Source organism: Dermacentor andersoni, chromosome 7 (assembly GCF_023375885.2).
Source record: "Dermacentor andersoni chromosome 7, qqDerAnde1_hic_scaffold, whole genome shotgun sequence".
NCBI classification, from domain to species: domain Eukaryota; kingdom Metazoa; phylum Arthropoda; class Arachnida; order Ixodida; family Ixodidae; genus Dermacentor; species Dermacentor andersoni.
This window is the reverse complement of record NC_092820.1, coordinates 78,121,240-78,139,150: the sequence shown is the minus strand read 5'-3', so window position 1 is coordinate 78,139,150 and position 17,911 is coordinate 78,121,240. Positions and strand designations below refer to the sequence as shown.

The 17,911-nt window shown below is 42.1% G+C and overlaps 2 protein-coding genes across 3 annotated transcripts in view; both read left to right on the top strand.

Moving 5' to 3' along the window:
• Positions 1 to 5,538, top strand: LOC126534270 (ipis-1-like). Of its 2 annotated transcripts, none has more exons than XM_055072771.2 (2): positions 1 to 146; positions 1,912 to 5,538. In XM_055072771.2, the coding sequence occupies exon 2, from the start codon at positions 1,923 to 1,925 to the stop codon at positions 3,066 to 3,068; it is 1,146 nt and encodes a 381-aa protein (XP_054928746.2). In that variant the 5' UTR covers positions 1 to 146; positions 1,912 to 1,922; the 3' UTR covers positions 3,069 to 5,538. The 2 variants fall into 2 exon arrangements, with proteins under 2 accessions (XP_054928746.2, XP_054928745.2); XM_055072770.2 differs by having other exon boundaries at positions 1 to 150.
• A 7,090-nt stretch (positions 5,539 to 12,628) lies between these two features.
• The window catches only part of LOC126534269 (uncharacterized), a 32,083-nt gene continuing 26,800 nt past the window's right edge, over positions 12,629 to 17,911 (top strand). Inside the window, exon 1 of the mRNA XM_055073002.2 lies at positions 12,629 to 13,139. Within this exon, the coding sequence (XP_054928977.2) occupies positions 12,920 to 13,139 (220 nt within the window). The 5' untranslated portion in view covers positions 12,629 to 12,919. The remainder of the gene's footprint in view (positions 13,140 to 17,911) is intronic.

Below are 17,911 nucleotides of genomic sequence, written 5' to 3'. Positions count from 1 at the left end.
GTGGCCGAAGTTTAATCAAATCCACGTTGGCGGCCGTCTTGCGCCGGCAGCGCCTTTGTCTTGCATTTGCTTCGGCCTTGCTTGCTCAGCTGCATTTCATATCGGGCCCTGTCATCAGAAACCAGCACCAGCCCATTCACCGAAGTGTAGGTGAGATATATGCGCCCTTGTTGTATTGTGACATCAACAAAATCGCGCGTGCGTTGTGAGCGGCCCCCGCCCACTGCGCAGTGTACGCTCCCATTATGCTACAAAATTGAGCGAGCGTTCCGCGGATGTGCTGCTGTCAAGACGAAAAATAGGCGCCCGGGAATGGGCACTGTCGTTTTTGTTCTTTCGGGATGTAGCAATAGATTTGTTTCGTTAAGATGATGCCGTTTGAAGGTATATCTGCGGATGCTTTAGAGTGCAATAAGTTTGACAAGCCGTGCAGTTAGTGAACCAATAGTAAGAATAAACACATGGCTTAAAACTCCAGGCGAAACTGTTTCTGTGTGCAGTTCGACTAGCTACTATAGTTCTGAAAAATATCGACTTCATTTTTTGCGGATATGTTGTCTGGAATTAAATTTCACGCCATGTATATAGACAAACTAATTTATAGTGATGTGTATACCATTCTTGCCGCTAGAGTGCAAACGTAGCACTTTAAATTGCCTTGTGGTGCCTATATAACGTATTTACCGCATTGCGCGCACACACACACAAACATATATATATATATATATATATATATATATATATATATATATATATATATATATATATATATATATATATATATATATATATATATATATATATATATATACACACACAATTCATTATAAATAGCATTTGACAACTGTGCATCTGATAGAACTCTCACTTGAGAGAACTTCAAGGGATCCAAGGAAATTGTTCACTTAAATGAAAGTTCCCTCAATTGAATATTCACTAGAATATGAAACAGCATAGGGCACAGCAGAATAGTCGAAAGTGTGAAATGCAACTTATGGTGCTATGTACATCCATATATACAAAGTGCATGACAGTTACGCTGCTCTATCTCATAAAAAAAAAATCATTTTCATTTGCACTGGTGCTCTTAAAGCGCAGAAGTAAGCTCTCCAGAGAGTCTGTTTTTGTGCACTTCCTCTGGCACAGCTTGTTGCTGAGACACGAAGTCTCGCAACTTTCCAAGGCATCCTACAGCCTCGGCTGGAGTCACAATATTTGAATCTGCCTCGGCTGTTGCCCTTTCCTCGTCACCCTCTTCCTTGGGATGAACACTGGAAACAATTTTCAGATCTAGTAGTTCAGCACACTTAACGAGCTCCCCATCACTGCACAGTCTTCAAACAAAGTGTTATTGTCAACATCCAGCTGGCGACAGACCTCTGTCCACATCCTGGGATCAATCATCTCGTCACGCTGTTCCTCTTGGTCACTTTCATCACACATGATGGAGAGGTCGGATTTATGCCAGCAATTTCTAATTGTAGCTGGTGTTACTGTTCACCAGGAGACTCAAGTTCATTCATATGAAATGTTTGCTGTTTAGAAATTCATATAACTGAAAGACTTTTGCATATAATGCATAGGGAACCCGCTGGGGATATTCTAAAAGTTTGTTATTCTGAAATATTCGCTAAACCGACATTCGTACAACTGAGACTTTACTGTAAGTGTAGATATCAATCAGACAAAGTTGTAAAATTGTATTTATATTGATTCTAAATTGAAATTTATCGTAGCTGTTTGCCGCCTCTAAAACAAACATCTAACCATGGCTACATTTTTTATGTGTCCAAATACAACCATTCCACTATTTAAACTACAGTTATCAAAACTGCTTGACTGATGTGTGCCACTCTGTGCTGTGTTTTCACCTGTACCTAACCCAAGCACTCCATTGTTCTCATTTTCTAGGATACTTTACCATGGCCACATCAACTACAGCAATGCCAGTGGATCTGACTACTGCAATATTTGCCTTCACCATTGACCTGTACAAGCAACTTGATTCAGGGAGCGATGGAACAAAGAATGTTGTCTTCTCTCCATTCAGCATTGCAGCTGCTTTGTCAATGACTCTTGCTGGTGCCAAGGAGCAGACTGCTACTGAAATCACCAATGTCTTTCGTGTAAATGGTGATGTGATCCACAGACAGTTTTCCGAATTCTTTGCGAAGGTTGAAACTTATGCACCTGATGTGATGTTGGATGTTGCGAATCGCCTGTACTCTGAGAAGACGTTTGTAGTCCTGGAAGACTACATTTCCACACTGAAGAAATTTTACAACAGCACTGTGATGCCTGTCGATTTCAAGAGCAGTGCTGAAGCAGCCAGACTTGCAATGAATGCCTGGGTAGAAGAAACAACAAAGTCAAAAATCAAGGACCTTCTTCCCACTGGTGCTGTGGATTCCGACACTGCTCTTGTGTTGATCAATGCCATTTACTTCAAGGGTCTGTGGAAAGATCAGTTCAACCCCAAGGCAACTACCCTGCAGGAGTTTCACAGATCCAAAGAAACAGCTAAAGAGGTCCAAATGATGTACAAGCAATCACGCTTTAAGGTCAACACCAAATGCACAGACCTGAATGCTAATGCAATCGAAATCCCATACAAAGGCGGCAAGACGTCTATGGTGATCCTTCTGCCCCATGAAGTTGACGGCCTTCCAAATCTGGAGGCAACGCTTACGCCATCAAAGCTGTTGGACGTCTTGAATGGTCTTGATTCGAAAATGGTCGCTCTCAGTCTCCCACGATTTAGAATTGAGTACCGCTTAGACTTAAAGAAAACGCTTCATGTGATGGGCATAAGAGATTTGTTCACTGACAAGGCAGATCTGTCAGGAATAGATGGGAAAAAAGACCTCATGGTCTCAGCTGCAGTTCACAAGGCCTTTGTAGAAGTTAATGAGGAGGGCACAGAGGCAGCAGCTGCTACGGGAATGATAGTAATGGTAAAGAGTGCTGTCAGGGCCATTCCATTCTCAGTTGACCACCCATTCATGTTCTTCATTCGAAGCCATGACCCGGATGTAATTCTTTTTGCAGGCTCTGTGCGCGATGTATAGCAGTTTAAGGGAGGTGGATGTTGAGAAGATTTGTCTGTGATTGTCAGTGCATTATAAGAGGAGTGACTAGACTGTAATATCTGCAAGCAGGGGCACTGTCATCTGCATCATGGATGGTTCTGCAGCAGCTCCTCGGCTGTAGCTTTCTGGTGCTGAGTGCAGGATCATGGCTTCATTTCCCTTTCATGGAGGCCACATACTGAGCTGGGAAGAATGCAAAAAACACTTATGTAGTGGGCTTTGTGTGCAAGAATGTAAGAAAACACATTCGCATATTCTGTGCAGGAAATCACTGCAGTTGCAGTATTGCAGTTCCTGAAGTCGACAGACCTTACTTAGCAACTGCGATTCAGCTGTGCACACCCAAACGGAGTGACATGTGCGTGCAGATTGGCAGCAGTGCTCAGCTAAAGTTTGCCATTCTGTCTAGGATTAAAACTTTGATGCGTAATCTTCTACATACAGAGCACACAAGGCCAAAACACATCATTCTTTTGTGCACTGTACATAGGAGCCCGTGCTCTAGCAATAAGTGTTTTCTCTCCTCAATTTTCTTTTTTATCCCCTGACTTTCTCTCCCCCGCAATGGGTAGCAAACAGGCAGTGTGTCTGGTTGATCTATTTGTCTTTTCTTCATCTTTCTCTCTCTGTTTCACCATCACACGACGAGAAATGACACGCACTGGTGCAATATGCTTTTGCACGAGTCATAATTACATACACACAACTCCTGCACAAAGTGTTATTGGGGTGCTTCCTGAATGATGCTAGCTTGTTTTATATGTAGTACCATACAGCAGGTGCAATATTGTGACAGTGTAATTTTTGTGCAATATTTAGCCATTGAAGAGTGTGCATTAGGTAGCGAGGTATGGAATGTGTCCCACACACCACTGCATCACAATCTATTAATCCAGGCCTCTATTTCAATGTCTCAATGTTGTTGCTACTTTTTTATAAATTTGTGACCTTTCATTATACTGCCAATGCATTTGGGTCATTCTGAGTAGGCATGGGCCAGCATCAGTGTCGGCAGCTATTAATATTTGTAGTGCATTCACAGATGACTTGTTTGTGCTTGCATTACTGTAAAGTTTTTTAGCACATGTCTATAATTAAGTAAAAAGAAAATGCAGAGTGGGCCATTTTTCCAATTCATGCACTAAAGATGGTGGAAATACGGGTGCATTTCAAATTTCAGTAGTGTATAGGCACCTCTTCCATTGAGTGTAAATTCACTTATTGTGCCAAGAATTTCTTTAATTCTTTACTGTTTCAATCGAAAGTCAGAACCAAGTGTTCATTTGTCTAGCAGTTGTATGCTTTCTGTGATGATGTGCTGTTTCCAGCAGTTTCCATACTAAAATAAAGTCTCAGTACCTCCATGGGTATAGCTGAAAGCACAAAAGAGGACTGTGATGCTTAAACCATCAAGCTTTCTTTTGTACCTTGATGCAGGTACAGAGTATAGTAGAAATGTTCTGAAAACTTGGTAGCATCAGTTGTGATGCAGATTACCAGTCATAGAAGGGGCGAGCACTTTTTGGGGGTCTCAGTTTACGAGGGCGAATCAGAAAGTTCTTTTTAGCCAAATTATGGCTGTAAATGCGAAGTCAACACGTCCATTCACAGTGGTGGACCTTTCTAGGACCGGCCCGAGCTTATCTGCCGGTAGCTCCACGGCACGGTGCTGTTGTCAGTTGTTGAAGGTGGCGGTTGTACTTCGCACATCCACAGCATATGTGCAATGAAGCGTGATTCATTTTCTAGGGAGCTAGGGATGAACTGCAATTGAAATCCACAGGGAAATGCAGCCCGCATATGGGGAAAGGTGGCTCGCTTTGAGAAATTTGAGGTGGTGGCATTGTGAGTTCGCAGAAGGCCGTGAAGCCAAGACGGCAGTTCGACAGTGGTTCCACAGTCAGCGAGACGAATTCTACCAAAGGGGCATCTCAAATTTAGGGCTGCGACGGGACAAATGCCTCACCTGATGTAGGAACCACGTGGAAAAATAGTGTAAGGTACGTAGAATAGTACATATATCTGTAATTACTTGTATGTACCTCAATTTGGCTAATATAAAATAGGGGCAAAGGCTTTCTGATTCACCCTCGTAAGATGATAATGTACCTGAAAGTCTGGATCAACAATATTTTGGAGTTGGGCATGCATATTTAACTTAACACCATGTTTTGTGCAGCAGTTTTACATACCTGTTGTCAACTGAGAATCTCAATACAGGCATGTTGTGAAAATGCTTATATAAGGCCGGCTACTTGTCTGGTTGCTGCATGTTGGTTATGTTACACTGCTGCTGTTGATGTGCTCCCAGCATGTCAGAAATGAGATTCTTTGAGCCATTTTTGTTGTTTGTACTGTTGGGCTATGCTTAAAAATATTTTTATAGTTCACTATACTGTTGCTCGTGCTTTTTTAATCATGACAGAATAAAATGCTTGTTGCTTGTTGATTACTTTGTGGCATTGACATAAGCAGTGTAGGTGAAAAAAAGAGAACAATTTACTAATAACAATGTGCAATAATAGCAATATCTTGTACTTTGCTTATTTCCCCTTATCTCGAAGAGCTTTTGAAGACCTTCACTGCTCTACTAAACTGACGCAATATTTTTTTGCTGAGCTGCTGAATCTTTCTACTGAAATCCTGAAGAGACAAAAGGGCTACCTCATAGCTGCATTGAGGCTTCTCTGGGCTTCCTTTCCCCAGTGTAGGACAGCCAACCAGGCTAACTTCCCTGCCTTTCATTTATCATTGTCTCTCTCCTTCTCTGGGGTCCAAAAAATAATCCAAACATTTTTTATCCCTTTATATCCTGGGGTGTGAAGATGCCTTTCATGGACGAATCATTAACCCTACATAGCTGAGTGGATCATTTTTGTCGCACTCGGTGTGTCACCTCCAAACTCTTGATTTCAACTGATGGACATTAATGTAAAGCCCACAATAGTGAATTTTTTATGCTCTGGGGAGCAAGATTTTAGTTAAAGGCAGTTCAGGAAACCAATTACTAGTTAATTAATTACTATACTTTTTATTTTAAGATTTCATTTTGTTTTTGCACACATGTATTTTGTATGGTCTTAAATAATGGTGAACAACTTGTTCTAATTTTACTTCATGTGGAATGAAACGTGTTTTGGCTTTGTGATGGGGAAAAGGGAATTATGATCTTCACAGTGCACGAAATGTACGTGGGCAACAGAGACTTTAAGTATCACTGATTTACGCTATTTATTTATTGAATCAGTCATTACTGGTAAGAAATGTCCTAGAAGTAAACCTATGACTGCATGTTTTCTAGAAGCAGTTGATACTTACAACATGCAAGAAGTCTCGTGCCTTGTGGTGCATATACAATATTTTGCAAGTGCAAATGAACTGAATAATTACCACTTCACAAACTGTTGAATCTATGTCATGGCAAGCCCCACATACTATCACAAGAACATTAATTAATTAATTAATTTAACATACCCTCAGGGGCAATGGCATTAGAGAAGAGAGTTGGTTACATGTGAAACAGAATGTATGTATGTATGTATGTATATATATATATATATATATATATATATATATAAAATGAGCAAACACATAAAATTCTAATTATACAATGTTTAGCTAAGGCATTCTTGAACAGGTGATGATTTATGATGGCAGTTACATACTGAGAAGGTGATATAAACTCATTGCAGTGGAAAGGGCTCAAACGAAATAACTTATGATGGAATGCAAGGGATGATAGGTCAAGACTTGATTTCATGGAGCATATGCTTGCTGTTCTGTTGTAATCAGAAATAATGAATCGTGTAGAGTTATTCTGAACTAGTTCTATTGAACAAATTATGTTTTTGTGGCTTGGATCCCAGATGGAGACAGCATATTCTAGTTTCGAGTGAATTAGCGTTTTGTACATGACCAGGTAACTATATAGATGAAAGTACTTTTGTAAAGTTATGTCGGAGGTATCCTGAAATTCGATTAGCATTGTTAACTATATACAAAATGTGGTCTACCCAGGAGAGGTTTGATGTAATGTGAATGCCAAGGTATTCTACGAGAACACAGTTCTAGATATGCACATATGTTTGCATTTCCTTATCATCATCATCAGCCTGATTACGCCCACTGCAGGGCAAAGGCCTCTCCCATACTTCTCCAACTACCCCGGTCACGTACTAATTGTGGCCATGTTGACCCTCCAAACTTCCTAATCTCATCTGCCCACCTAACTTTCTGTCGCCCCCTGCTACGCTTCCCTTCCCTCGGAATCCAGTCTGTAACCCTTAATGACCATCGGTTATCTTCCCTCCTCATTACATGTCCTGCCCATGCCCATTTCTTTTTCTTGATTTCAACTAAGATGTCATTAACGCGCGTTTGTTCCCTCACCCAATCTGCTCTTTTCTTATCCCTTAACGTTACACCTATCATTCTTCTTTCCATAGCTCGTTGCGTCGTCCTCAATTTAAGTAGAACCCTTTTCGTAAGCCTCCAGGTTTCTGCTCCGTACGTAAGTACTGGTAAGACACAGCTGTTATACACTTTTCTCTTGAGGGATAATGGCAACCTGCTGTTCATGATCTGCGAATGCCTGCCAAACGCACCCCAGCCCATTCTTATTCTTCTGATTATTTCACATTCATGATCTGGATCAGCAGTCACTACCTGTCCTAAGTAGATATAATCTCTTACCATTTCCAGTGCCTCGCTACCTATCGTAAACTGCTGTTCCCTTCCGAGACTGTTAAACATTACTTTAGTTTTCTGCAGATTCATTTTTAGTCCCACCCTTCTGCTCTGCCTCTCCAGATCAGTGAGCATGCATTGCAGTTGGTCCCCTGAGTTACTAAGCAAGGCAATATCATCAGCGAAGCGCAAGTTACTAAGGTATTCTCCATTTACTCTTATCCCCAATTCTTCCCAATCCAGGTCTCTGAATACCTCCTGTAAACACGCTGTGAATAGCATTGGAGAGATCGTATCTCCCTGCCTGACGCCTTTCTTTATTGGGATTTTGTTGCTTTCTTTATGGAGGAGTACAGTGGCTGTGGAGCCGCTATAGATATCTTTCAGTATTTTTACATACGGCTCGTCTACACCCTGATTCCGCAATGCCTCCATGACTGCCGAGGTTTCGACTGAATCAAACGCTTTCTCGTAATCAATGAAAGCTATATATAATGGTTGGTTATATTCCGCACATTTCTCTATCACCTGATTGATAGTGTGAATGTGATCTATTGTTGAGTAGCCTTTACGGAATCCTGCCTGGTCCTTTGGTTGACGGAAGTCTAAGGTGTTCCGGATTCTATTTGCAATCACCTTAGTAAATACTTTGTAGGCAACGGACAGTAAGCTGATCGGTCTATAATTTTTCAAGTCTTTGGCGTCGCCTTTCTTATGGATTAGGATTATGTTAGCGTTCTTCCAAGATTCCGGTACGGTCGAGGTCTTGAGGCATTGTGTATACAGGGTGGCCAGTTTTTCTAGAACAATCTGCCCACCATCCTTCAGCAAATCTGCTGTTACCTGATCCTCCCCAGCTGCCTTCCCCCTTTGCATAGCTCCCAAGGCTTTCTTTACTTCTTCCGGCGTTACTTCTGGGATATCGAATTCCTCTAGATTATTCTCTCTTCCATTATCATCGTGGGTGCCACTCGTACTGTATAAATCTCTATAGAACTCCTCAGCCACTTGAACTATCTCATCCATATTAGTAATGATATTGCCGGCTTTGTCTCTTAACGCATACATCTGATTCTTGCCAATTCCTAGTTTCTTCTTCACTGCTTTTAGGCTTCCTCCGTTCCCGAGTGCTTGTTCAATTCTGTCCATGTTATACTTCCTTATGTCCGCTGTCTTACGCTTGTTGATTAACTTCGAAAGTTCTGCCAGTTCTATTCTAGCTGTAGGGTTAGAGGCTTTCATACATTGGCGTTTCTTGATCAGATCTTTCGTCTCCTGCGATAGCTTACTGGTATCCTGTCTAACGACTTCTATTGCACACTCCTTAATGATGCCCACAATATTGTCGTTCATTGCTTCAACACTAAGGTCCTCTTCGTGACTTAAAGCCGAATACCTGTTCGATAGCTTGATCTGGAATTCCTCTATTTTCCCTCTTAGCGCTAACTCATTGATGGGCTTCTTATGTACCAGTTTCCTCCGTTCCCTCCTCAGGTCTAGGCTAATTCGAGTTCTTACCATCCTGTGGTCACTGCAGCGCACTTTACCGAGCACGTCCACATCTTGTATGATGCCAGGGTTAGCGCAGAGTATGAAATCTATTTCATTTCTAGTCTCGCCGTTCGGGCTCCTCCATGTCCACTTTCGGTTATTCCGCTTGCGGAAGAAGGTATTCATTATCCTCATATTATTCTGTTCTGCAAACTCCACTAATAACTCGCCCCTGCTATTCCTAGTGCCTATGCCATATTCCCCCACTGCCTTGTCTCCAGCATGCTTCTTGCCTACCTTGGCATTGAAATCGCCCATCAGTATAGTGTATTTTGTTTTCACTCTACCCATCGCCGATTCCACGTCTTCATAGAAGCTTTCGACTTCCTGGTCATCATGACTGGACGTAGGGGCGTAGACCTGTACAACCTTCATTTTGTACCTCTTATTAAGTTTCACAACAAGACATGCCACCCTCTCGTTAATGCTATAGAATTCCTGTATGTTACCAGCTATATTCTTATTAATCAGGAATCCGACTCCTAGTTCTCTTCTCTCCGCTAAGCCCCGGTAGCACAGGACGTGCCCGCTCCTTAACACTGTATATGCTTCTTTTGGCCTCCTAACTTCACTGAGCCCTATTATATCCCATTTACTGCCCTCTAATTCTTCCAATAGCACTGCTAGACTCGCCTCACTAGATAATGTTCTTGCGTTAAACGTTGCCAGGTTCATATTCCAATGGCGGCCTGTCCGGAGCCAGGGATTCTTAGCACCCTCTGCAGCGTCGCAGGTCTGACCGCCGCCGTGGTCAGTTGCTTCGCAGCTGCTGGGGACTGAGGGCCGGGGTTTGATTGTTGTGTTCATATAGGAGGTTGTGGCCAAGTACTGCACCAGGGTGGCCAATCCTGCTCTGGTGGCCAATCCTGCTCTGCTCATTTCCTTATGTTAAGTTCTATCAACCATATGTTCCACCATTTGTTAATAGCATCAAGATCAGATTGAATGGTCTTAGTATCATCAGCGCAGGTTATTTCTCAACAGACAACACAATCATTGGCAAATAGGTGAATGTACGAGGAAACACGCAAAGGTAAGTCATGAATGTATATAATAAAGAGTAAAGGGCCTAGTACCGTCTTTTGAGGGACCACAGATCGAACAGCAGTGTGCTCTGAATTTATGTTATTTGTAGACACAAACTTGGAACGGTTAGTAAGAAAATTTCTAGCCAAAAGAGAACTTTAGAGTCTATGTTTAAGCAGGCACAGTTTGTAGAGAAGCCGTTTATGGCATACCTTGTCAAATGCTTTAGAAAAGTTTAGAAAAATGCAGTCACTTAGAGATGAACGATCAAGGATGGCACAAAGTTTGTGAGTGAAAATATTAGTTTGGTATCACAAGTATATGATTTGCAAAAACCATGTGATGGTAAAAAAAAAAAAAGAATTTTATTCAAGAAAATTAGCAAGGTTCGACAACAAAATATGTGCAAATATTTTGTAAGGAATACTTGTGAGGGCTATGGGTGGATAACTTAATTGTGATTGCTGATTACACGACTTAAAAAGTGGAATCAGCTTCCCAATCTTCCATTCAGCGGGGAGAGATCCTGCGTTTAATGATTGCTGAAACAGCTTAGTTAATATAATTGATGAATACACAGTTGTGGCTTTCAAGAACGTTGTGTTAACTTCATCGCAGCCGGGTGAAGAGGAGAATTTTAATTCTCTAATTACACTTTCAACACAATGTGTACAAGTGCACACCGGCCTGGCATTCGGCTTTCTTCAGGGGTGACACGCTTGGGAAAGTCGCCTGTGCCCTAAATTCCCGTTGAAACCCTCGTGAACACAAAAAAAAAAAAGATGTTTGGGCCACTCCCATGGCTACCATTTCCCATGTGGCGCCCCAAATGTACCTATTGAGGTGGGGACGCCTTCGGGTTGGAAAAAAACACCCCTTTCGAAGCGTTGAACTCCCGTGATGGCCTAGCGCCAGGCCGGGAGTGCACCTGTACCTATTTTACCAGTAGGTACCCGGCAGCAGCAGCACTTGCCTCCCACAGCCACTGCAGATGCTCTTCAACAGGACCATCTGTGGTTCTTTGTTTGACCATCCCTTATATCATGCGAAATGATTAATAAATTAAGGCAAGCAGACACACACGTTCGAGCTCCGATTATTAGTACTTATGGCATTTTATCATATATAGCCTATTTACCATATTAGCCAATCAATAATTTTGCTGGAACACTGCATCTTTGGAGTGCTGTTTGTCTCACATTAAAATACAGATGTATTCGGGCTCCTATGAAAATGTCGGACACGCTTATAATTCATATAAGGCTCTAAGAGGCCTCAAAATTCAAAATATTTAAAGACTACGGTATGCACTCCTTCAACATGAACATGACTGGTTTTGTGCATATATATTATGCGTGTGTTTCTGAAAAAAAAAAAAAAAAAATGTTCTTTTGACTTTTGGTGGGTGTAAACAAGACTGGTGTTAGCTAAGGTAAGATTGCACTTGGACCGGGTATCTTGTCTGTACGCAAGTTGAAGCAACTATATATGTGTACTGGCAAATGATATTCTAGGTTGAGTTAACGTCTTTCTGTGCGTTACAGTTGGGTGTGTTCCTGCTTTCTACATCTAATTGATAATTATACATGAAGAAATCTCTGATACGTAAGCTTTCATTATAATAATAATAATAATAATAATAATAATAATAATAATTATTATTATTGGCACATATCAGTGGACGGTTAGCGAGGCTGTGTAGAAAGGTGAAAACCCGTACGCAGGTGCGCCTACGTCCACAGATATATTGTATTGTAGAAATGTAGAATTGAAGTGGCTGGTAAATATAGGAGTCTCAGATAAAATAAAGGTATGCAAGCTGCAGAACGTGGTTCCACAAATAAAAATGCAACAGCTGATTTTGTCATATATCCCTTCTGAAAAAAAATTTACAGTGCCGATATAATAGGCGTGAATTTTCCCACAACACATGATATATATAGACATGGTCAAGTTTTAAAATTTTTTCTTTGCAAGGAGCTATTTCGCACTTGCAAAAACCTAAGCAAAAGTGAGGTGTGAAGTACCACCTCTTCTATACTCGATCACCTAATATATATGGTCACTCGATCTCCACCAATATTTTCGGAGCCTTGTACTGACGCAATCTTATGTGCACTCATACTCGTCGACACTCACTAACGTTCCCACTCGCACCCGCTGATAACACAGCACACTCGCTCATATATGTTTTAACTCCCGTAGCGCAAGTACGTGCACGCTCAATCGCCGACAGATCTTTTTCTTTTTTCCAAGGAGACTCTGACAGTCACTCACGTTCACACTCACGTCCACGCACATACTTCGTCACTCACTAATGAAGAAAACGCTCGATTTCAAGCCTGTGGAATTAACGAGTACTACTTTAATACTGCAGGCACCTATCTCGATCGCCTATATATGGTGCGATAAAATATGAAACTCCACGTTATGTCGCCAGCTTCGTTTTCGAAAGAAACAGTAACGAGTCAAGAAATCTGTGCAGACAGCCGTAATTCGAGACCATCATTTACCCGTGTCACACGGGCGTGTCACACGGGTACAATATCGACAACTGAAGCTTAGCAATGCAGAACTCGGGAAACGAGAAGAAAGCGAGACCCAGAGATGGTCCCATACTAGAGACGTCTGCACACAGGCGCATTCTTCTCCATGATTTCCCTAGTGTCCCTAGCACTTTCTTAATGTGTAAACAACGTAGGCGCCAATCACGCCGGCAACGCCTTCTCTTGCATTTTCTTTTGTCTGTCATTCTCGTTTCATCCTGGGAGCTACTACCTGAAAACAGTAAGTGCATGATACCGGCCAGTCACACGGAGAACTTTTGAGAGCCGGATCGGGATCGAATTTTACAACTTCGTGCTAGCTGCGGAATGGGTCGCCAATCGCGATCGAAAGTGCCCCGTGTGACCGGAGATTTGTAAATTTGACATCGACGATACCGCGTTTGCGTTGCCGTACTGCCATTAATTGTAATATCAATTTCCACGCTGCTTTAATGTATAGAAATACATTGCTGCTGTTGTACGTATTATACCGCGTATGACATCAAGTAAGAGCCGTTTTAAGACAAATAACGAAATGGTGCCGTTGCGAATGCATCTTTTATTTTTTTTATTTTTTTTGTGACAGAAAACACATGCACTGCTCAAAATAACTCGTCAGTGTCTATACTGCCGGTAGGCTGAAGGATTTATTTCATCGCGGCCTGACGGAATAATTAACTCACGGCAGCTGAGTGAGAAGCAGCCGGTAGATTGCCGTTAATTTTATGACCACAGCAGATGAATTGCTGCAGCTAGAAAGCCGACTCTATGAAATCGCATGACAACATGTATGCCATTTCACAGCTAGAACTTAATCGAACGATAAATTGGGCTAGTCGGCTTACGCTAAGCATAGTCCTAAGTAGCGCTAACTTGACGAAATATAAGAATGAAGAAGGGAGACACACACCAAGTGCTACAACTTTCAACTGAATTATATTGGAAGAAAACGGGAAGCTTTAATACACACAAAGAGAACCAGCCAGAAAGCCAACAGCGATATATACATTATCACGGGGTGTACACTAAATCCATCCCTTCTTTCAACAATGATACAGATGTCTGGCTTATGCATGTGTCACCGGATATATGTAATAAGCCTCGATCGGCTATCTCCCTAGTGATTGTGTCATGATGCCTATAGAATACGGTGGCTCTAGGATCGCAGGTTGCTCCTGTGCTTAGTCAAATCTTCCTCACCCAGGTAGACAGGCATATTGAGTCTCAGTTAGGTGGTCTGGCAAAAAGAGTATTGCACTACGGGGATGACTACCTTGTGTTTGTGTAAGCCTCTCAACTTAGCATGCAAAGGGTCAATATTATAAAGGTATTCAGGAACTGTGGCAAAGGTTGAAATTTCACATGCGAATTCCCGAAGGACGGTTACATTAACTTCCTTTACTTGCACCTCTTCTTTCAGCATGATCACGTCTGCTGGTCATATTCCCCCCCCGATTGCTGAAAACTGTCCTTTTAGGTATAAATCTGGCCATTCTAGACTGGCAAAGGATGGCATCACAATTTCATGCTGAAGTCGGCCTTGAAAAAATTGTTCACCACATATACCAAGAAAGCTTCTCCTGGCAGGTTGGAAAGCTGAGATGCACGGTTATCCTAGCCATGTTATTGCGTCCACCTGCGAAAAGATAATAAGGATGCTAAAGAGTGATGACCAAAGGGACATAGGACAAAGTACTAGGACTTGGAATAAAACGGCTGTGTTGCTCTATGTTCATGGGAATTCGCATATGCTAAAGAAAGTGGGTGAGTGCTCTGGTGTTAGGCTAGTCTTCTTGGCCAAGTATAAGCTACAAGGGTTCTGTCAAGCTGTGAAAAAAACTTTCTCAGGCGCAGTCGTCGAGGAAGGCATGCTAGATAAACCACTTAAAGAAGTTTGTAATGTGCAGATGTGGCCTTGTATACAGAATACCGATGACATGTGGCAGGTGTTATATAGGCCAAGCTGCCCGTTGTCTAAACGTGCGATTGTGGGAACACTGCTATTCTTTAAGATGTCCGCCTTGTTCCTATCTGGTTCAGCATTGCACTACATGTGGATGCCAACCAAATCTTGAAAGAACCACTATAGGCATCATGACACGGTCACTGGAGAGATAGGCGAGGCTTACTACATTAGTTGTAGTGGTGACATGTGTGTAAGTCGGACATCTGTATCACTGTTGAAAGAAGAGATGAATTTTATGTGCACCTCGTGATAACACGTACATCACTGTTGGCTTTCTTGCTGGTTCCATTTTCGTGTACTATAGCTACATGTTTTCTTACAATAAACTTTGCTTGAAAGTTGTAGTGCTTGGTGTGTGTTTCCCTTCTTCGTTCTTGTGTTTTGTCAAGTTAGCGCTATTTAAGATCATGCTTAGTTTGACTGAAACATTTTACTTCTTTGGCCTCCGTACCATCCGGGCTGTTTAATTTTTTTTCATTGTATAGTGATGGGGAAGAAATACTGAGTCCAATTCGCGGAGTGATGTTCACTGATCTCTACCCCATGCTCCAGCTGGGGCTAGGCCCAGGAGAATGGACGTCTTGCTACAGAATGTAGGCAAAATTAATCCATTTTCACAGCAACAGCTCCGACCGCCTGCCCCGCTGTTATAATTTTTATCATGTCACTGGCTCCGAATGAGTTATCCTGACAGTCTAACCACCTCGTGGCGCCATCCTTGGTACCCAAAATACAGCAGTGTTGTGGCTTTTAACATCTTACAAATGATAAAGGCATGGGTTCACCACCAAGCTGTTTTGAATGCATGTTGGTGAACTTCATTAGGCCAACTCTGGATTAGGCCAACACCATGGCGGTGCCATGGTTAACACGTCACATGTACAGTACAGAGCTATAGCCATGTAATTTTGATTTGCCATCACTGCATTTCCACTCCTATTCTGTTTTGATGTTGGTGACCAAGAGCACAGCTTTCCAAGCATCACCAGTAATAAAACAGCATACAAGCTTAACATCGACAATTTGATCATGAGTGCATTCATGTATGCCCTCTGGCCTTGGTTCCACAGTCTTCATGAAGCAACTTGCCGGTAATGCTGCTTTTCTTCTTTCACCGTAAGCTCCAAGAATGCCCGCGGACTTGCTGTTCTACGCTTTTTTTGCATATCTGACAAGAGTAAGCATATGACCCTTTGGACGGTCACATTTTTTCAAAGTTATGGTCACTTTGACATTTTCAGTTACTATCAATAATTCAGACTTGACAGAGAACTGTTGATCGCTGCTTTTATCTTGTGCATTAAATAGTTGGCTATTTGGACACTGACTGATTTGGATTCTGTGTTTCCTTGGCAGCTCTTTGCCACCTTTCTCTTCAGTACCTACATATGGTGCATATGGAACTCCAACATTACTCTTGGCTTTCACTGCAAGCTGCTACAAGTGTGCAGTATTCATGCTAGTGCTAGCTGTCAGGTGTAAAAGTGTGCTTTCCAACTGGTATGAAGGCTTGAGTGCAGTGACATTAACTTGGCAGCCATTTTTCCATTTCCAAGAATTGTCTCTTGAATAGACAGCCTATCTTTAAACATTCCTGTGGAGCATTCTGATACCACACTTGCCAGTGCTTGTGCCCTTCTGAACTGCTTTTCTGAACTTTTTGTGTGCTGACAGCATTTTTTTGTGTCACAAGTGTCGACTCGCACTTTCTCGGTGTTATTACATACATCACTCTGCCTTAGCCGACTGTTTGCTATACTGCAAGCATCTAAAGACCACTGCTCGTCACACAGTACTTTCTCATACTTTGGCATCTTTGATGCCTCCTGTACCAACCAAAACAGCAAAATGTGTTGGCAACAGCAGCATTGCTTGCCTGATGGCACAAGAACAACCTTCAGTGGTTGCTGAAATTTTGACGTCAGCAATAGCATGACTTATCTTTCCTGTGGCAGCCACTGATGTACTGAGCTGTGGGTTTACATAACAAAATGCATTCGGTGTCAGCAAGCTGAAGCACAACTTGGCTGCCTTATTGCCACTTGTTGTTATTACAGTTTTGTTTTGCAGCATACTAACTGCTGCTTTGTGTGCTTTTTATGCGTTGCATATTGCAATCACTCAGTTCAGCCCTTGGGCGCGGCCACGCAGCCACCATTGGGGGTATGAGCCATAGTTTTAAGCGTTGCATATTGCAATCACTCAGTTCAGCCCTTGGGCGCGGCCGAGCAGCCACCATTGACCTTTAGCGCAACCACGTGACGTGACGTCACGACAGCCGGAGGAAAGGCTGGGCCCCAACACAATATGCAACGCATTCTTGGCTTAACCAAGCTAAGCCTGGCCAATTTTTTTTAATATGCTATGTCTTGGCGATTGCCAAAAGCTGCTTAACAGACATTTTGAGTGAACTGAAGCATCCTGCACATGTTTTAGCTTTGACTTTATTCAGTCTGCATGTTTGTTAGTTCAGCTGAAAAAGTTTCCACATGACCACTTCATTCTCATTATCCATTCTGCATAAATGGCCAAGTTGGCTTGTAAAAAAATATTCTGCTACTCTCTTTGCCACTGATTCAGTAAGGCATAAAGTACTCAGTATTAATGTTCATTTTTGTCATAAACTGTGCATGGCAAAATGTCCACAGCACTTCCTTGTTCACCTTTTGTGATCCCCTGCTTTTGCACGCTTACATGTCCACAAAAAGTCTGCAGAACAAGCAATCAGCTTGTGCGTAGTGCAGGTGATGGAAAAAGCACCCTTATCACAGGTCATATTTTCACTCCCTTATTTGCCATCATCGCTCTCACAGACTCCCATTTTCAGTTAAAATCTACAAATATATAAAAAACCAGATAAGTCTGTCTATATCTTCGCTTGCAGGCGCAACGGCAGCAATCTCACCAGTACCATTTTCAATGATAACAAGAAACACGCTATTCTTGTCTCCAGCAATTTGTATGTTGCATCAATGGATGTTAGATCTGGCCAATACTGAAACGATTTTTCGAATTTATTCATCTTGGAAGTAAACTGCTTGCAGGTC